Here is a 21,156-nt window from a genome sequence, read left to right on the forward strand (position 1 = left end):
GTTTACTTGACCATCTGTGTATCCCTGACAACTACAAATCCTGTTTGAAAGAAGCAGGGTGTCTGTCTCGACGATACCAGAATTCCTTACAGTTTCATAAAAACTGGTAGTTGGCTGGAGAAGAGAAACCCAAATTAAGGCCCGTGCTGGGGAAAAGGCAGGCAGAACATGGTATTTAAACATTCGTGCGTGTGTGATAGCCAGCTGATGAGAACAAGTACAGTGTCACGCTATCCACAGTATCTGTTATCTTTGCTTTGAGGTTGCTGACGGAAACAACGTTCCGGGTGGCAATGAGGAGGATACGAGTGAAGTACACACAACACAGGGCTCTGTTAGTTCTGCCTTTTGTGGAAGAACTAGTATTTTATTCCTGAATGAGTTGAGTATTTTCATTGCTGTTACCACTATTTTTTTCAGCGTTTGCTTTCCCTGTAAAACATTTACCTAGTGGTTTTATGCACAGAAATTTTGAGATTATATTTCAGATACTGTATTAAGTTAGGTCACATTTAAATGACCTGTACTGTGCCAGTGAACTTTCACTATTTAACTGTAATGTGTTTGAAAAGATTACTAAAGAGAATACTACTTCGGTTTTCATAAAAGTGACTTTTGTAGATTCCTACTATGGAGTAGGACACAACTCTACCAGGTTTGATACACAGGATCTGTTTTACTGAAAGAACAGCATGCAGTCAAGAATGATCAGATCATGTGTGAAGATCATCCTTTTGGACAGTCATTGATGCCACCTGCCTGGAATGCGTCACTGATCAATTATTTTACATGTATTGGTCAGGAATATGGAGATACGTTGTTTTAAACCTCCCCCTCAGTGTAGCAAAGGCCAGTAGGTATTTCAGTTAAAATCTATGTTTTATTTAACTTGGTGTAGTGAATAATATTTAAGGGTGCGATGGGCCCAAAGAAAGAAACAGGAAGCTTGCATGCTGTGTAGCCATTAATAAGTTTATCTCCTTTGTGCTGTGTTTTTTTCCCTTATGCTTTTAATCTGCTTTCTTTATTTAGACTATGTGCTTTTTTAGAAAATTGCTGATTACCATATATTTATACAGCACACATTCCACAGTCCTACTCTGGGATTTTCGGTGTGTCCGTAAGAAGTAATTTTTATCCTCCCTCGTAAGTTACCAGAAATGTGATTTGGAAATTGCTGCATATGTTGGGTTTACACACTACATATGGCAAAGCTTAATTTGCTGACATGGCTGTATAATTAGCTTGCCATAAGAGTTCAAGTCTGCATAATGTTTTGCGTGATACAGCTGGCTAAAAACTCCATTCTAACTTGAAGTATTTCAAACTATTAAAGGCCCGCTGATCACGCAGTAAATGTGACCAAGTAAAAAAATGTATGGAGGTGTTCTCAAAAGAAAGTATTTGGAAACTGGTCCATGTTTACCAGGCCCTCTGGAGAGAGTGTCTGATTTCATTTCTGCAGCTGTGAGTGAAGGCAGCAGGTTTTTACTTGGCTGTCTCTTCACAAAGCGAGACCTTGAAGCAGGGCCTTGCTCCCCTGAAGTTACTGCTAGGGAGCTTGGATATTGTCATCTGGGATGGCACTTCTTTTAAATTTATTGTTTCAAGTTATGCAGCAGTTGTTTAAGATCATTCACTGATTAAGTTGTATTTGGTGGACATGATAAAAGATTGGTTACATTATCGTGACAAAATACAAAATACAGTTGCTCATGGCTCTCTTCAGGGTAGAATTGGTCAGGTAATAAAGGGACCATTTTTTAATAGTATATTGAATTAAATATGCTTGCAATTTGTACCCATCTTAATGTGTTTATGCAAGTGGCTTTTGCTTATAAGAACACCCTGGAAAAGATAAGCTTTTTAAACTATTTGTAGTATATTCATACACACTTATACCTGGAAATGCCTGGTCTTTTCCAAATTCTTGCCTTCTGCATGAGGAGCACATACCTAATATGGGTAGTGACACCAGAAATAACTGATAACCATTTAAACAGCTGTTTCAATTATTGTTAACTTATGGATTGAAAGTGTGTATGGAGAGAATATTTGCTTTGTGTTGCCAGTAATGAAGTTATTGTGTGCAAGCCAAAATGGTTTAAACTGATACACAAATCATTTCTAATTCAGGCTGATTTTGGTACCAAGGCAGGGTTGGTGAGGGTTTAATGAGACTATTAGATAAAGCAGTTGTTTTAAAGTTTAAATAAAAAGCTGTTTAAATAGCTAGAAATGTCACCTGTTTTGTTGCTTTTTGCTAAACCAGTGTATTATAAACAAAGTCATTTTTTGCGAGGAATCAAGCCAAGTGTAACCTAGAGAAAAAGAAGTCAGTCAAAAGAAGCATTACATGTTTGAAGTGAAACAATACTGCCTTGTTTAGCCAAACACAGATCAAATACTTTGTTGTGTGACTTCCCCCACCCCCTCCCACCCCCCCCCCAGCCTGGATCTCTCTGATTTTTAAATAAGCGAAGAAGCAGAAGAGTTGAACTGTCAGCTGGAGTTTAAGCTTCTTTGATGCTCTAGTCACATGATTTTTCTCTTTTTTCTTTTTTTGTTTGTTGGGTTTTTTTGAGCAATTTCTTGTTAAGCTTGTGTTGATGGTAGTTTATTAAAAAGACATGATAGGAAAGTATTTGGTGCTTCACAGTATCTCTAATTCTGCAAAAGCAGTCTACTATGGGAATTAAGGAGAGGGAGAGTGATGGGTTAGAATGAAAGCTTTAGTTTGCAGAGAATGCTAGAAATGATCGTCACCTGTACTAATTTTCTAAAGAATACATCAAGAGAAATCTAAATATACACAGCAGTCAGTGTGAATAAGTAATCTGAGGTATCCCAAACTATGCTTCATATGCTGTGTCCTGTACCTTTTTGAAATAGGGCCTATTCATATTCTTGAATAGAAGAAAAATGTATGTGTTCTATGGAGGTACAGTCATTCAAACAGCTCACTTTCATAAGTGGTTTTAATCATGTGTTGTATCCAAGATAATCTGGAGAATTGCAGGCATGGATTTTTCGCTGGTGTAAACTGTTTTATCACCACTGACTTAATCGAGTTACAACAGCTGATCTGTGGCCTAGGGAGCACAGAGTTCTTCCAAATTTAACTGATGAATTATAGACTGTATTTTGTCTTACAGTTGATATTTACAGATTTACTGCAGGTGGTTGATGCACCCAGCCAAGCTCCTCTCTCTTTGCATTATGTTAAAAGATTGATTCAGTCAGGAGATCACGTCAGGTGTACGTAACACCAGTACGGGTACCAGCATGCTACCCAGCTATTTCTAAGCCTCATTTAGTCAGGCCATATGGTGACGCATTGTTGCTGGTCCAGGTGTTTTGCTGGTATGGTAGTTCCTTGGTTTAGTTAAGAGCAGCTGAAAAGTGGCTGGGTAGATAAGAACATAAAACTGCAAGTGGTGGCTTTGGCTTCTATTATCTTTGGCATATTGTTGTGCCAGGCATCATAAAGATCATAAAGATGCCTGGCACATCATAAAGATGGCCCTGTAACTGCCTGCTATTCCTGTTTCAGTATGATCATTTCCTATGGTTTTGTTGTTGTAAAATTGTGTGTAGAAAGCAGTAGAATATCCTCAAACACGTATTTGAGTTCTTGCTGTGTTGTTACACTTGCAGGAGATCTAAAATTCAGCATATACAAAGTGTTAGTGCTTTCTAATAACAGGTTCCTTGCACCAGGAATGCTGGCCTGTAAGCAAGCTGTCTTTATATATCTTTGTACTCTTGAATATATTTTTAATGGAATGCAGTATGTGACTTAATCTGCGCTTAAACTCCTTACATTCCTTTTCTCCCCACAGAAAATTCTGAAAGATAGATGTGAAGCTGTAATTTCTTTTGAACTTAGAAATAAATGTAGGTGTCCATATTCAAGTTGACACTGTTTTTTGAAAAAAATTATGCTGTCATGAATATGTGTTACTCATGGATACTTGTGATGTTCTGTTTTGCAGATGATTTGTAAATAAAATTCTGTTGTGGCAAATTTTCTTGTTTCCTACCCATCATTCCTTACTCTTATATAGTGAATTAGGAAGATTAGACTGTTACACTAAATTACTCAAAGTACTGTGTTATTGAGGCTTATGACATAGCAATTTGACTATTTTTTAATGCAAACTGATTTTATTAATTTAGAACCAAGAGTTAAAAGTTCTGCAAATTGTTTTCCTTTTCCCTAGTTGGAGCCATCAAATGATTTCAGTTCGTGAGGCCAAAGCTATTCCAAGACCTGATGGTATTGAATGGAGAAACAAATTTATTTGTGTAGAAGGTAAAATGTAAAGCTGCATTATCATTTTAACTGCTAAGACACTAAATACATAAATCTGTCAATTAGACTTTACCTTGGTTGAGTTTTAATAATGCACACGTGTAACATATTTATGTAGAAAATTACGTTTAACCAATGTAAATAGTTTTGGAAACAGTCCTGCCAAGAACATTTGAGAAGGAAGCTTTAAGTTCTATACTGTTTAAAAATAGTTCTCCTGACCTTTTCTTCAAGAGCACTCATTGCCCTGTTACTTTTGGAATAGGGATTAGGACTTGGACAAGGAATGGACTTTATGACAGTAGTGTGTGTTTTCCTGCTCTAAAACATAGTTGTCAGTTTTGCCAAGATTGAGCTTCTGGGGAAACACAGCGGGCACATATTCCAATTCCACTTTAAGAATATTCTTTGTTCCAGAAATGCTCTGGCATCCCAAGTCCTAGCAGTGACTAGATTATGCATATGTCAGTCCCCTTGTGGCTATTATTTTTGGCTGGCTTGTGCATGTACAGTTTCTCAGAGACTCTGTGATGTCCTCCAGAACTGGAGAGTAAACCCAGGCTACCTTTTGGAGTTGCAGGTCTCAGCCTTCTTAGTGCAGGCTGAGCTGGGCCATAGCACCATAGAGGGAACCGGCTTCATGTGCTCTTGATGCCTTTCAACAGCTGTGGGGAATCTACATGGAGAAGATGAACAGTTAGCATGTGTAGGAGATGAAGCTTGGACCAGGGAAAGAGAAGATAACAGACCATTGAGATGGTAGGAGAATGAAGAGAAGCAGGGAAGGGTGCTGCGTAACTGGTAATAGTTAACACAAAGAGATAAGAAAGGGGGGTGAGAATCAGAATGCTGTAGGTGAAGGGGAATTGGTTGGACAAGGGACCGTGGGTAAGGAGCCAAAGTGGAATGGGAGCTGAATTAGAAGTAGGTGGTTTAGGACACTGTGGTGAAGAGGGACGGTTTGAAATGGGAGAGGTGGCCTAGGCCCCAGATGTAAATAAATGGAGGCTATTAGGATCAGGATATCAAGGCTTGAAGTTTTAGGATAAAAGGGGAATAGAACTTCGACAGGAGCTAAATCGTATGGAAAGAGTTGTTAGAGACTGGGAAAATTTTGCTGGGGGAGCAGGGAGATAAGGCAGAAGTCCTGTGGCTGGACAGACATTCCTTGAGACTGCTGGGGGTGCGAGTGCGCCCACGTGTGCGCACACATAATTTCCTGCATTTGTGCTGCTCTGTGCAGAGAATCGTTACCTACTGGTGAAGTGAGCTGTTCTGTGGCCCAGACCTCACCAACTTGGCCATGTATGGATGGCAGCATGAAGCCACGTAATGGGATTCCTGTTCTGTATTGGACTTCTTGGGGAAAAAATCAACTACCAGTCATAGGGGAAGAAATACACTGAAAGATGACTGCACACTTGGCTCTGCAGTGTCAGAGTTGAGAAATGTGAGAATTAGAGTATCTGCACAGCTGAAATGATTCACAATGGCACAGTGCAGGCATTGCCAGGGCTCTGGTCTGAATGTGGGAGGTGGGAATGCTGGGCAGCTGTGCCTGCTGCTGTCACATGATGCTGATCCGCTGTGTTGCGGGCAGGCTGTGTGTTTCAAGCTCACAGGTTTTTTTATGACCTTACAAAGTGGTTGAATAATTAGGTTTTCTTTCTGTCAGGTTGGAAAATAGATATCAGCATGCAAAATAGGCATTTTAGAATTTGTATTAAATGGGCTTGATTGCATGCAACTTTGCCTTAAGAGTGCATCTCACATTTGCACTATTAAAAAAGCAAAGTTATCTACAGGTGGCACATCTGATTCCTTCCTGTTGCAATGTGCTTCAGGACTTTACTAAGAGTGGGTTTTAGCTTCACATACCAAGTTTCTACTTCTAAATTGGAAGGGAATAATTAAATATTCTATTTCAACTTAAAGTAGGATTCATGTTTATAACAGCTGTTAAGCTGAACTAGTTTAACAAAGTACACTGATAAACAACTGTGTACTTTGAGAAGAAGCTTTTAAAAGCTAGCTAAATGTGTCAACATATTCTGGTTTCCAAGTCTTTGTCAGTTTTTCGAGTTAGTGGACCAAAATTTCAGTAATTGGTATCATTGCACATATTTCTTAATACTTTAAATAGGTTTGTTGATAGATAACACAAGTCTATGCCTGCAAGTTGCCATATTTCTGCATGTAGCAGTGTATTGAGGCTTGCTCAAAGAAAAAATTGTGTTCTGTTTTAATTTTTATTGGCCTTAAGACTGATTCTCAGTTGTATTTCTGCTGTTAGAGAAACAAATACAATAGAAATGCTCTTCCCAGGCAGTTAAAAATCTGGCAGGCTATTACCATTATGGGGAAACAGAGAACACAGCTTTAGCTAATATTTGTGAACGTTCCTTGTCAGAAGGTCTAAATTGCTAGCGAGTATTCTGGTTTCAGTTTAAATCTTGTCTATATAAAATAATATCATACACTGTCCTGTTGAAAAAGACACAGTTTGGAAAAGCTCAAAATATGGCCATTTTGTGAGACAATTAAATTGATAGTTGGCTAGGGAAACTGGATCAGAAGCTGTCTAAGCTGCACCTGATTCATGCTTGTACTTCTAAATCTTTCAGATCCACATGTTAAAAATAATTCTAAAAATAATTCCTCAGCACTTGGTTTGCAGCAGTTCTGAAGTTTTATGATTTCTTATATTTTCATTTGGAAAGATGATCACCTTTAGCCTTTCCCTCAAGCATCATTGTTGAAGTTGTATCCCTTTTTTTCTTTTATCATCCCTGTGTGTGAACAAAATAACTTATGAAGGACTCTCACTGTCTTGATGGTTAGAAAATGTAGTGGTGTAAATAGTAGCTGATTGCAAAATTATTCTTGCTGTGCTCCAGGGAATGAGTTTGTCTTTTGACAGTCAGTAAATATTCAGGAAGAATAAAGGGAAGGTGTGAGTCAGCTTTTGTGACTAAAGTACCTTTTTCCCACTGATGGTTTCAGAAGATTGTACAGCTTTGGTCTTGTTACTTTAAAAAAAATATGTATCTCTTGATTCACCATAAAGTACATAAAGGTCCTAACATTAAAGGAACAGTTAACATCATGTTTAAGATGCACAGAAGAAATGCCGTACTGCTTCACATGGTAAGGGACATGGAATTCTTAGTGGCAGTAGGTCACTATGTCAAATTATGTGACTGACTTTAGAGGACTATGTACCTTTTTTTATTTGATTGTAATTTTTTTTTGTTCCAATGTAAATGTATGATGCATTCTAAAGTAAAATAAATCTGCCTGTAAACATCCACTGAAAACTCTATAGGTAGTTTGAAGAGAAGTCTTTTAGAAACCTACTAAATACAACATCTATTGCATGAAACAATTTTTGTGAATTTAAGTAACTTGCAGAAATAAAAACCCAATGCCCTGGAGCATGTTCCACATTTGAAGTCCCGGTATCCATAATGGCATAAGCCCTTCTGATGTCTGTTTAATGCTCTATTTTACCATATGTCCCTATCTGAATAAAAGCAATTCATAACCAACTAAACAAAAAAGCTACCTGATCAGGCATATACTTCTGGGGTTCTGTGGCCCTTAAGGACTTCCATACATTCTGCCAGTGTGAAATATACCATGTTAATTAAGCAGTTCTCTGGTAAGGCAAAAAAGATATAAAATCTGTTTTGTAGCACATTGTAATGCATAGTCTCTGCATCATAATTTTTTAGTATCTATTGCTTTAATGTTGGCAACCCCATAAGTAGCAAGGAGTACTTTTTTTAATCCTTCAATTAAAAAAAAGTTTCAAAGTATGTTAGCAAAAAAAAAAGGAAAAACATCACATAAATATGTAGTCTGTTAGAAGGTAGAAGACCCAAATTGTTAAGTTATGAATAGATATTGTAGAATAGGTATGAACGGATAAAAATATATTTTTACAGCAGTTGATACATCTTATACAAAAATTTCTAGTAAATATTTTACTGTACTCCCTGTATTTCACTGAGAAGCTGTTAAATGAGATGAATCTAAAGTGAACAGTTCCAAGAGGTGCATGTGTAGTAATTTTCAAAACATTTTAATATGCAAAATCATATTCTGATATGTCATCTCAGACTATTAAGCAGTAACAAATAATTGCTGATGCATAAATTCAGCACAATCATAGCGTGCTTCCATAGATACAATAACCTGACTTTATTATGTATTACATACCATTAGACCATTCAGGGTCTGGGGCTTTTTTTTTTTTTTTTTTTATAAATATTATGTAGAAATAAAGATTGAGAAGCAAAGTAGAATCAGCCACTCAAAATGCTCTTGGGAAGCAATGATGTATTGACTCCTCTGGGTTTTGTCTGATTGATTGCTCAGTGAAGACAGCCTGGCTCTAGGTTTTCTTAACACTTAATGTTTGTGTTTGATCTTGCAGAGCCTTTTGATGGGACAAACACTGCTAGAGCTGTACATGAAAAACAGAAGTTTGATATTATCAAAGGTGAATTTCTGAAGGTAAAAAGTAATCTCATTTAATTTTTCCGGTCACTTTGGTTTTCAAGATAGTTATACAAATGCTAGTCATTGAACCCCACTGTTTCTGATTTTGTGTTATGAATATTTTTATGCTTTGTACTATATAAATAATAGACATGTATTTTTAAAAAAAATTATAGAAAATTATTTAGTAAGTATTTATTAATGTCTGCCATTAAACATCAGACTTCAGTTGAAATGGGTACTTGGAATAGTAAACCCTTTGTCTTACATTTTCTTGTGTGTGTAAAACTCTAATGATAGTTAATAGCTTTAGAATTACAACTTTATCTTCAGTCAGTATTTCTTCCTTCAGGAATTTGACTGGTAATAAATAAAGTTTTATACTTCTTACTATCCCTTTTTTATAAATGTTGCCACCGATGGTTTTCTGCTGGTTTTTGACCACTGCATTAAATTGGTACTTTTCTTTAGGGAGACCATACTCATAATTTTAGAACATGAGTAGTTCAAACTAGAGCTTTCACTTTTCCAGTCAGTGGAGGAGGCAAGGACACTTTGAAGCAAGCAGAGATTTAGGCCTTGGTTAAACCTTCTTTTTCTAAAAATCCTTGCTACCAACTCTTTTATGCTTGTCTCCTATCATAGACATTGCATTTGGAAATTCTAGTTTTATGAGCTCTCTGACTATTCATAATGTAGTTATGACTGGGGATTAGTGTGCAGAACTGGCTTCCAGCTTTAACCAGTTAGACTCCCCTGTTACGCTGTCATTGGAGGCTTCTGTTTACTCCAGTTAATCAAGTCCTTAAGTATCTTGAGGGCCAGATACTTGTAATAAAACAAATGCTGTAAGGTGTTGCCTTAGTCAGAAAAGGATAACTTTTTTGCTTTGTAATTCTGTTCAGAAATGTCAGTTTCCTTCTATTTAACCATGTTAGCATATAAAATGCTGAACTGTTCACATGCTTTTACATAAAATATTTGATTTTGTGAATCTGCTGAAGCAGTGGTTTTCAAAGTAGTTTGGGCTGTTCTGTGAAATCAGAGTGAACTTTTTTTCAGAGTTTTCAATTAAAAAATTGGTTTCAAACCTGTGTGGTTTTCTGAAAAATGTAAAAGCAGTTGTTTGATCCTAGATGTCTGGAAGCCTGTATACTAGCATGTTATGGCCCTGAAAAAATTTCCTCTTTACTAGGAACCAAAAGGAATGACAGTTGCTTAAAACTGCAAGTACTTATTAATATCTTGCATTTTTTTTAAGAAGCTTAAGGAATCTGTTTGTCTCATTGCCCTTCAGAGATTATTCTTCCCATGGTTTTCATTGCACATTGTGGTTTAAATGAATTCTGTGTAAAGACAGGAGGGTCACTGCAGTTATTTGCAGGTTCATAGCCTGACAGATGTGTCCTGGAATTCACACTAGAATACAGGAGAAATTTGAAATAACCTATTTTAAAGACAAAATTAAGTTCTGGAAATGTCAGAATACAACATCTTGTATCAGGAACTTTGACATGTGTGAATTTGATACAATTATTTTGCAGTCAGAATATCAGTGTAACGCTTGTATAATGTTAACATCTCAGTCTCCTCAAATCCATTCTCTTCTTGAAAGGCTGTACCTTCCTCAATAGTTCATTGCATTTTATGTACCTTTAGATTTTTTTTTCTTCCTTTAAAAAACAAAACCAAAGCCCCTCTCTTCTCAAGAAGGGGAAAAATACCAACCTTATTTTTGTGGATCTGTGAGGCTTACTGCTTACAATGGTATTTAAGTATTAATGGCAAAGATATTTAGCCTTTTAAAACCTTGTACTTTTTTCCCCAGTCTTGGCAGATATTACGAGACAAGAAAGACCTGAACTGTATATTACCTTTAAGATCAACCATACAGAAAAGATAACCAACTTTTTTCACTTTCTTCTTATTGGATCCTGCTGAAATAAAGAACAGTATCAAAATCAAGAGGAAGTTACCCTATGTTTTTTTATGACATGTTTTTTTCTCTATAAACTTTTGTTAAGGAAATGTTTATAAGAAAGATTGCATATTTTATTATCGACATTTGTTAATACAGCTGTTCATTCAAAGATGTGTTTTCTGAAAATGATTGCATTGTTGACTTCTAGAAGAAACTCAAACAGCAAACCACAAGAATAAATCCACTTTAAGGAATGTATGGGAATATACTGACTTCTTGTTTCCATAATCTGTGTAATCATTAATTCAGAGCTAAACAACATGCAAGTCTGCCTATATCCTTAAAACATGGCGCACAGTATCCACTTCGTGATGAACAGACAGCCCGTGCTTTACACCTGCATAATTGCAGTAAGCACTTTTTCTCAACTTGGCACTTTCCAGTTTTATTTCCCTTTTACATGGAACAACAAGCAACAACTTATGAAAATTAAACTAGATTATGGTTTGTAGTATTCTGGATGTCAAGAACTGTAAGCTAAACTGGAATTTTCAAGCAACAGTTCTACTACAAAGAAGTTGAAATAAAAAAGGACAAATCAATATGCATAAATGCTTCATATTCACACAGAGTAGGCAAGATACTTTTTAGTGCTTCCTTTTGCATATTTGAAGTAGTAGTGTTGTCTGCTTTGGAGGGGGCGAAAAAAAAAAAAAAAACCAACCAAACCAAAACACCCCACAACTGTACCACTGCTATAATAAGCTGGGCTTCTGTTTTGATTCTCTGTAAATATTTGTAAATTGGTCAGCTACTGTAAATTGAATTTAAATATGTAGTCTTGAAAATTTTAGCTTTTCCAAAAAAAAGTTGTGAACCCTCTTTTGGACCTGCTGTAGCACAATTTGTGCCTCTCACATATTTGTTATTGATGACCAATTATTGTTAAAACTGTATTTACCATTGATGTCAAATTGGTATGTTCATTTTTTAAGTTTACTATTTTGTATGGTGTCCAGTGAAATAAATTTTGTATATGGAAGATACAGCTTATTTTTCCAGTTTATGTTATTTTGTACTGCATATTTAAAATATTTCCTATAATTAAGTAGAAAAGGAAATGCTCTGTAAAGGTAAGGCCCCTGTTGCAAATCATAAACTTCTATGTGGCTATCCTGTGCTGCATCTGTGTACAGGTAAAAGTTTCATTTATTGCTGTCTCTAATGAGATTGTGAAAACCCTTATAACTGTGTGAAATAACAGGCATTATCTCTTCTTGTGCAAACTTTTAAGTTCTAATTTATTTCAAGTTTTACAATTTGGAAGTTCTAGAAACTGTAAACTATTTGCCTGCTGTGAGGTTACTCACTAAACACTTCATTGTGATCTAGTCCATGTAAGATTTTGGCTTGCTTCTTAAAACAGCTTCCTTCTGCAATTTAAACAGTCTTTCAGTTTTAATCCGACTCTAGCAATCCACTGAAATGTTCTTCCTCTATGCATATATTCCTCTTCACTGCCCTTCCCCCTCATCTTTGTAAGATAGTAGACTTGGTCTCAGTGAGACATTCACTTTGACCTGCTTTATGTAAAATGGAAGCACAAGTTTCTAGTACAGGATGATGTTTGGATTCAAAGATGCTTTACAAGCTCTAGATGGATTTTGGGGGGCAGGGAGGGCTGCCCTTTTTTTAGAAAAGGTGCTGGCTACCTCTTTGTCTAGAAAATGTAAAACTTTCCCAACATAGGATAACTAAGAAGGGATATTGTCCTGGCTTCAGCTGGGATACAGTTAATTTTTTTCCCTCCTAGTAGCTGGTATAGTCCTGTGTTTTGGATTTAGTATGAGAATAATGTTGATAACACACTGATGTTTTAGTTGTTGCTGAGCAGTGCTTACATTGGTCAAGGACTTTTCAGCATCTCATGCCCTGCCAGCGAGAAGCTAGGAGGGGGCACAGCCAGGACAGTTGGCCCAAGTGGCGAAAGGGATATTCTCTACCATATGACATCATGCTTAGTGTATAACTCAGTATATAAACTGGGGGGAGTTGGCCGTGGGGGAACTGTTGCTCAGGAGTTGGCTGGGATTCAGTCAGTGGGTGGTGAGAAATTGCATTATACATCACTTATTTTGTATATTCTTTTATCATTATTATCTTCCCTTCCTTTTCTGTCCTATTAAACTGTCATCTCAACCCATGAATTTTTCTTTTTTTTTTTTTTTTTACCCCCCCCCCCCCCCCTCTGGGGAGAGGGCGAGGGAGTGAACAGCTGTGTGGTGTTCAGCTGCCTGCCAGGTTAAACCACAACAGTCATACATGTTCAAACTTGGCAAAAATGTGTTTCAAGTGAGCTGGATGCGAGGCACAAAACTTTATGCATATCTATGTCATATGAGCTTGCATTGCATCACCTAAGGTGTCATCATATCGTTATCCCAAATGTGGGGTCATTCACCTGGTGTGCAGACGCCAGTTAACACACAGACCTGAGGTATTTTATTCCTCTCATATTTGCACAAAGATGGATGCTAGGTGGCAGTTCTACAAATCTAGCAGCACCTTCATAAAAAACTACGGCATATTTATCCTGCTACATGATTAGTATAAACCCACCCAAATTTACACTTAATGATACGTGATTAACATTTCATACACTCTTGGTTTACTATATTTAAATCAGCCTCGCTTGCTATGTAGATTAGCACGCACGCCCCTCTCAGGTGTGGGGGCAAGTCTTTTTGGTCCTGAATTGAGTCGGTGGTCACGATCTCCCCTCGCTGCATTTAGCTTTCGCCCAGTTACTGCAGTTTTATCAGACTTCATGCTCCGCTGGCCACCATCCAGTCTTTGGCGCCAAGATACTCCCTTTTATCAATCCGTTAGCTCTTCTTCAAGGGTATAGCCGTTAGTTTTCCACGGTTCATTACTTAAACACTTCCATATCTTTCAGCTCCCTCCCAAATTCCTTTCCCAGAGCACTGGTGGTTCGTAGTTGTGCTCAGTGGAAAATTTTCACTTTCTGCAGGATATCAATACATCACACCTTAAATTACTGCTTTATGTTTGAAATTGCCTCTTCCCAGCTGTTTTAAAATGGAGAGTTAAAAAAATTGTGGTACCTCCGTGCAAATCTGTAAAAATTGACCCACCAACTTAGTGATCTTTTTAATACAAGCCAAGATCTGTAACCACAATGGCCTGTGTCTTTCAAAAGAACTTTTTTCTCAAGTTTATGTACTTCTGATAATCTACATTTATAATCAGAAATATAAAGTCTAGATTGTAGTTTTCCCCAACAGCTTGGGGATAAGCTTGCTTGTTGCATCCTTTCTAACAACAGAAAACTCCCCAGTAATTTTCTGCATTAGCTAAGCAAGGTGCAGTGACCTGGTTTAGCTTATCGCAAAAGAAGCTAGTGGGTAATCTGGCAAAAGCATGGAAAGTGGCAGTGCTCTCACATATTAAAAAATAATCTTAGAGCTTTGGAAAACAAATTTCACCGGATGTCGGGTATTATTCTCCTGTCAAGGCAAACAAGAGCAGCACCACTTTCCATGGAAGTGCCGGACAACTGGAAGGATGATGAGTGAACATAATGCTATTTGTTAAATGGTGGGCCGCAACTTTTGTCAGAAAACTTCAGATAAAATACCACAAAATAAATGGTTTGGGGAGAGTGAGTAGGAGCTGAACTTTAACTAACTTTGGATTTAGTTCTGCATAGTCTGAAGTTGTTCAGAGGTTTAATGACCTGGATTTTCCTCTACTCTGGGCAGGTATCCAGAGCGAGAAATCCACTAATGGCTATCATAAATCTTAGCGTTAGTGTGAAGTTTTCCCTTCTCCTCAACTTAAAAATAAAAGCCACACACACACCTATCCCTTGGCGTACACCCTAGCAGGAAACTTTTCTGAGAGGCCTTTGGTAAATGTTGTTTTTCATGGCTGACCAAGGGTTCAGCATGTGTGCAAGCCTTCTCTGAGGCTTCTGACCTCCTTGAAATAAAAATGCTTTAGTTCAGCTCTGTTTGTTATTTTAGGACTAGTTTTGACTACTCATTTTGGCATTGGGTTTGCCTGTTATTTCTCACTTTATATAATGTCAGAAATTACTACTGTCTCTTCTAGGATTTTAGGAACTCTCTTTAGTCTTCTAGCAGTGCTTTTAATTAACAGGCTCAGAGGCGTATGGGAGGACTGAACGTTAGCAAGAGCTTCCCGTTCAGTAGCAGTAGTGCCAGAACTGGCATAGGCTGTATACTGTGAAACTTGAAGTTTCTCTTCTAGCTCTCTTGCTCTCACTTCTCCTAAAATGTGATTGTGTAAGTGTACTCCCTGTACCTTAAGGTGTTCTGACAGTATGAGAGGTTATTTTTAAGAAATCCCTTACAAAGAATTCAACAGAAACCAATTTAAAGACTTAAATTGAAGGGTCACATAGTTATTTGGGAGAAATGGGCAGCCATGATAAAAGGGTGCAAGACGATTTGTGGATAACCTGAAGTTAGTGTTTGTGAATACTGTCCCGAATGTTTATTTGAAACCAATGCTTTACCTGAACTTGGGTCACTGGACTCAATTCACAGTATATTTTGTGTTAAATTTAAGTCCATCAGAGAATGCCACTCGTGATTTAATGGACTCTACTTAATCTGGGTTATGTCACGTGTATATTGTAGTGTTTGTTTTTGTTATGTTTGTCTTGTTTTCTCTAATCCTTTTGTATTTTGATATAAATCTTTCCCTCATTGATTTTACCCAGTATGATGCTTGTAGGAAGAGCATGAAAGAATATGCTATTTTGGTCAACTTACAGGTCAAATTCAGTTGTCAGAAGTACAGAAGGGAGACCATTAGGTCTGGAAATAATTTGAAGGGGTTCTGGTAAAAGGGTTCTCACCTTGCTCTTGCTGTGCTGAAGACTGAATCAAAACTTGTTATATTTATGCTGCATATATAAGCATTTCTAGAAGACTGCAATGCTCTTGTCTTCCATGTGTAAAGAATGTGAAGTTCTCTACCTTAAATTTCACTGTGCTGTGTACACTGTCTCTGTGCTCATGATAAAATCTGGAGTTTAAGTCAGTATCTGTTTCAAGTACACTTCTTTGAGAAATTATATTCTGACCTTGTAAATTGTGTACCTCAGTGGGTGGGTCAAGAGAGCAGACAGATTTTATTTGTATGTACTATTTCGGAAATATTTTACTTCAAGTGAATCTACTAGTAGAATTTTGATTTAGTATTGCAGAGAGAGCTTGTACTCAGAAATACCTGCTTGAGTGTTTCTGTGTACAAGGAAGAGTTTGCTGATTGATTTATAACCAGCTGTTTATATGAAGAACAAAAACAAAAAAGGAAAAAAGAAAAAAAATGGGATTAGAGTTATACTGTGTATACAATGTTTTATACCTGGAATAACTTGGAAGTTCTTTATTCAGAATCAGAGTTTCAGTGCTTCTCCACCTCTTCTAAAAAACAGTGAAAAAAAGTCATTATTTTGGCTAGTACAGCTTGGAAATATTTCCATTTTTTTCTGTGAAAAGCACTGCATTTTTGTTAAATGCAGAACAATAAAGGGTAAACGTGCCTAAACCCGACATGGTAATGTAGTTTGTCTTTGCTTTAGATTAAAACTGGTTCAAGTCCACTCAAAGAGGAAATTTGAAATGTCCTGTGATTTAACACGTCGACAAATTTGGGGGTTCAAATATATCCCCTGTGTGTTGTTAAAAACTACAGTGCATCTGATACCTCTTACAGTACGGTATTAATTGCTAAAGGCGTGTGTCCTAGGCTCATCCGCTAGTAATTGTATTTGACCTCTCTAGCTCAGATTTGAGGCACTCTGGGTCCCCCAGTGTGCTCAGGGGTGGAACTTGCTTCTGAACATGCGAAATGCACCTTTTTTGGGGTCCAGAAGAAAACTCTCCTGCTTCATCTGTGCCGTCCACCCCAAATTCCCTAGAGGTGGCTTGGGAAGGTCCCCTGGGCCCCCAGCCCCTTCCTCCCTGCCCCTGCCCACCTGCCCCGTCTCCGTTGTAAAAACAGCCTGTTGGCAGCGGCGGGCTGGCCAAGGGGGCAAGCAGCCAGAGAGATGGTTGTCGGGTTTTGCCACGTGCCCTGGCACCCGGATGGTGCTAGGACCCAGGGTAGGACAGCAGCGACTCGGCGCTGTAACTTCGCTGCCTTCTATTTAAAGACTGCCCTGAGTCAGGAGAAGCGAGAGCTGCTGGGGATGACAGTTGCTTCAGGCAACCCTGGGGAGGACAGGGTCGGGGGTAAAAATCACCGGCGAGGGCCTGAGCTGGGAAGGGCATGGAGGGGTACCGTGGCGCCGAGTGCGACAGGGCGTCTGAGACCTCGTCCTTTGTAGAGGATGAAGAAGAAGAGGAAGAAGAAGAGGAGGAGGAGGAAGAAGAGGAGGAGGAGGAGGAGGAGGCTATGGACGCAGGGGAAGCAGAGGAGCTGACTAACAGGTACTGCCTCCCCAGGGACTTACAGCCTCGGGGGGAGCTGGCAGCTTCATCCCAAAGCACAAGCCGGGGGGATGCCAGGATTGGGGCCTGGTGCTGGTTTTAGTGCCTTTCCCCCTTCCCTTCCCCAATTGCTGCAGATAAAAGGGGGGGGGGGGGGGAGGGGGAGGGGGGGAAGGTTGTTATTGGGGGGTGTTTCGGATGTGTATGGCTGTAATTAAGTTTTGTGCAGTAACCGCCTGCCCTGAGTTCCCTGAAAGCTTTTCTATTTAAAGATCCTCTGGCGTGCCAGCTCAAGTGGCATGTCCCTCTGCTCCTCCCTCTCTGGCTGACTCTCCGTCACATATCGATCTTAAATGCTCTGCAGATTTGCTTGTCAGGGAGAAAATGGTCAAAGATTATAACGGCACATTGAAATTTGTTCCTTTTTATGGCCCTTTCTCCCTTCCTGCTTGTCCCTCCATCTTCAGTCTCTTCTTCCCCAAGAAAGGAAAAACTTGTTGTACGTGCTCACCACCACCCATCATGATTTGTATGGCTGATTTTTGGGGTGCGATAAGGAATACTGTATCACTTCGATTTTTTTATTTATTTATTTCTTTTCTTAATAACTCTTACACAGAAACAGTTTGTTGTCCTAATATTGCGCTCCTACCATCAGGAAAATAATGAGCCAGACAGTGGCCCGGTGCCCAGCACATGGCCCTGGTCCTGCGCAGGATGCAGAGGTGTCTGCAACCCGAACCCCTTTGCAGACGGACTCCTCCGGCCGTGCCAGCGCTGGTGGTTTCAAAAAGAGACTGTGAGGCCTGAGAGTCCCCCAGCGCGTATCGGGTCACAAGATTTCTTCCTTGTCTTGAGTAAAACCTGTCAGTTTTGGGTAGATACTGTAGGAAGAACCAAAGACATTAACGTTGACAGTTTTAAGGTATTTCCAGAAACCAGTTTTTTAACAAATTTGGGTCATACAGTTCCTAAAATCTCAGTGCTGTGGAGTCATCCTGCATTGACAAACCACTCCAGGTGTATCACAGTTCAAAGCGCTTTCTAATATTGCTGATGGTCACTGGGAGAGAAAAAGACGGCAGAAGAGAGGCAGGGAGGCTCTGTTCAGCCTAACCCACCGTGAGTGCTACAGGAATGAAAGTCAAACAGGGAAATGTAGCCCAGAACTATAGGAAAACCTTGCAGAGGGAATAGAGAGCTGATTTTCCAAAGAAGTGGGGGGACACCCCCAGTGTGTAATGCCGCTTGTCTCCCGAGGGACATGCTGACTCTTCAGTCCTGTACAGGCAGAGAGAGGGGTTACATGCTGATAAACGCAGAAAAAGAAACGAGGAAACCAGCTGAAGTCAGTGGAGTGGGGCTCCTTGCTGCAGCCAGCTAAAACACAACAGACTGGGTATTTTTTAATGCAATCTGCAAATAAATGGCTAATAATAAAACTCAAATTGTAAAAGATAAGTGGGAATGGCAAACTTCTCCCTCAAAGGGAGGGAAATCTATGTAGCCTTGCAGTTATTTACTGCTGGCGCTGGGATGATGGCTTCTCCATGCGTGCCTGTTAGCAGCTCCCTGCAACGGGGTCTTGCTTCTGGCTGGCAGCCTCTGCGATGTAAACGCAGGCGTTGCATCTCACCGCTTAATTAAATCACAGCAACTGTTCCCGTTAGCTCTCGGTTATATTAAGAATTGCAGAGTTCATCTCTATCCTTAACTGTCTTACTAATAAGAGAGGTCAGAGTCTACAAGAGAGGTTTTTAACAGCTGTGCTCAGTGGTGACTGAGTATATTTAAATCCATTTGATTAGTTTAATTAGGCTAAAGGAGATGTTAAATTTGGGGTTTGGCACAGATACGGTAACTGCACTAAGCACTCAGCAGTAGCTTAATAAAGTTAAATAAAACTGATTCTTTAACTGCTTAAGTTTTGTTGTAGCAAATGTCAGTGTGGTTGTTGAGCTTATGGCCTTCTCCTGTGCTGAGTGCCTGGGCAGAGCTCCTGGGAGGTGCTGGCTAAGCAAGAACAGCCGGGCCAAGCCCCTGAGACATACTTACTCAGGCTGTAAGCTAATTATTTGCTGACAAACACGTTTTCAAGCCTTTCTTGCAGAACAGATTTTTTGTGTGTGCGTGCTTTGAGAATGTAGCTTAGAGGAGATGTAACCAATATGCAAACTTGGCTGAAGACAGCCTGTCCTGGACCCTGCCATCATTGATTTATTTTTAACAACTCCGAGCTCTCTGCTGCTTTTGTCTTCCTCCTCTGCATGCAGTTGAACAGCACCTGGTTGTGCAACGTTGCAGTCAGCGGGAAATTCCCCATTAGCTCCTATTTCCACCTTTCAAGCATGCTAAATACCCTCATTCCTATTTTATAAGAGAGTTATGCAGCAAGACATCTGGCCCAAGGTCAGTAAGTGCCCATGTGACAGAAGCAGAGGAGCCCTGGTGTTCCCCAGGACACTAACCCCTGACCCCCGACCAACGCACTCTGCTTCCACACCAGTTCCTCTGCAGCAGCAGCAGGGAGTAAAATACTAAAAGCTGCAGCAGAGCTTATGACTTGCCCCAAAATTATGATGCATGCATGTAGAATGGAGAAAAGTTCAGGTTTCACATCTTTATTACCCTTTTTCGTGTAATCTTTAAATAATTTGGTTTCCTAACACAGGTTTTTATGCAAGTAATGAGACTAACACATGGCATCAGAACCTACTATAAAGATGGGATAAGGCATCATGTCCTTGTTAGCATAAATAACCCACTGATCTTAAGAGGATTCATGCAATATTTTCTTGCCTTCAGGTATTTTACTATCTGAGATAGACAAATCGTGGCAGATGTCTTTTGTTTGTAGCTCCATGTAGAATTAATCACCTAAATGAGGAAAATATCTTGAAAGCATGTATTATGTGTTTTAAGGCAAACGTGAGTATGAAGTTACTAGGTTTTAATTTTTGTATTGATAACAGTGAGGTTAAAGCTCACTGTTTTATCATAGTTTATATTATAGCTTATCTAGCTATAAGAAGATAGTTTACTGGTTAACTGGTTTGTGTACCCACTGGAATATCTAACAACTACGTGATGGGTGAGCTGCTCTGACATGGTTCTGTCTCTTGGACCATTCCCAGCTGATCTCTTTTTGCAGTGGGAAGGTCTCTGGATGTGTCTGTGTGCAGGGCTTACATAAAAATGGCTCTGCAGCCAGTTTATATTTGTTTCCCGGTAGCTGTGTTACCTGGAATGGCTATGGGGCTGATGTTATCTTTTAATTTAGTGATAACCTCAGACGAGTAAATGGGGAGAAAGTCCTGGAGTTCTGGAAAAATTTATTTTTTTTTTTTTTTTTTTTCAAATGAAGCAGTCCTTCCACAAGAAGATCAGAGGAGTGGAAGCTTTGGAGCCAAGTCTAACTTAGGATGGGTGGTGAAAAGGCTGAAAGGGGAAGCATAGCGGAGAAGGGGGCTGCCCACCACGTGGGAGATGCTGCCGCATCCAGGAGAGCAAAGGAGTGGAATGATGGCAAATGGTGGAAGTGGCAAATGGTGGAATGATGGAGAGGGCTGGGGATTTGTCTTCCCAAGGAAAAGTTTGCCATACTCTCTCCAAAGCAAAGACGAGGAAAGGGTGTGTGATTTTAGTTTCCTAGATGAGGCAGCGCCTGCCTGGGGCCTGGGTGGAAGCAGCTGGCAGGGACGTTTGTCCACTGCCTGGCGAGAGCGGTGGGCAGTGGAGGCTTTCCAGCACCCCGCGCGGTGGGGCAGAGGCTCGAGCGGCGGGGCACCGGCAGCAGCTGAACAGGGCGAAGCGTCGAGGTGGGGGCATTGCAGCGGGGAGAGGTGCAGCTGGCCAACCCACCCCACATCCCACCACCTGCTGGCGGCTGCAACTGGGAAATACACTTCGCTCCGTGTTTTGTTTCTCTTCAG

General features: G+C 39.6%; 2 protein-coding genes across 14 annotated transcripts in view; both read left to right on the forward strand.

The window, feature by feature from the left end:
• The window catches only part of TENT2 (terminal nucleotidyltransferase 2), a 54,640-nt gene extending 38,311 nt beyond the window's left edge, over positions 1-16,329 (forward strand). For 5 of the 10 annotated variants that reach the window (XM_087741499.1, XM_087741498.1, XM_087741500.1 and 2 more), the window contains 3 exons: positions 4,224-4,315; positions 8,754-8,819; positions 10,647-16,329. In XM_087741499.1, coding sequence (XP_087597625.1) covers positions 4,224-4,315; positions 8,754-8,819; positions 10,647-10,759 — 271 coding nt within the window. In that variant the 3' untranslated portion in view covers positions 10,760-16,329. Of the gene's footprint in view, positions 1-262; positions 4,162-4,223; positions 4,316-8,753; positions 8,834-10,646 lie in introns of those variants that run through there. The other 5 variants (XM_087741501.1, XM_087741502.1, XR_015700945.1 and 2 more) reach the window with 4 other exon arrangements.
• A 666-nt stretch (positions 16,330-16,995) lies between these two features.
• The window catches only part of CMYA5 (cardiomyopathy associated 5), a 54,550-nt gene continuing 50,389 nt past the window's right edge, over positions 16,996-21,156 (forward strand). For all 4 annotated transcript variants that reach the window (XR_015700960.1, XR_015700961.1, XM_087741700.1 and 1 more), the window contains exon 1: positions 16,996-17,224. Coding sequence is in view for 2 of the 4 variants with exons in the window: in XM_087741700.1 (XP_087597826.1) it covers positions 17,064-17,224 (161 nt within the window). In the remaining 2 variants the exon portion in view is untranslated. The remainder of the gene's footprint in view (positions 17,225-21,156) is intronic.

The sequence above is a fragment of the Nipponia nippon genome, unplaced genomic scaffold (assembly GCF_047370975.1).
Source record: "Nipponia nippon isolate SJK-2023a ecotype South Korea unplaced genomic scaffold, ASM4737097v1 scaffold_8, whole genome shotgun sequence".
Classification (NCBI taxonomy): domain Eukaryota; kingdom Metazoa; phylum Chordata; class Aves; order Pelecaniformes; family Threskiornithidae; genus Nipponia; species Nipponia nippon.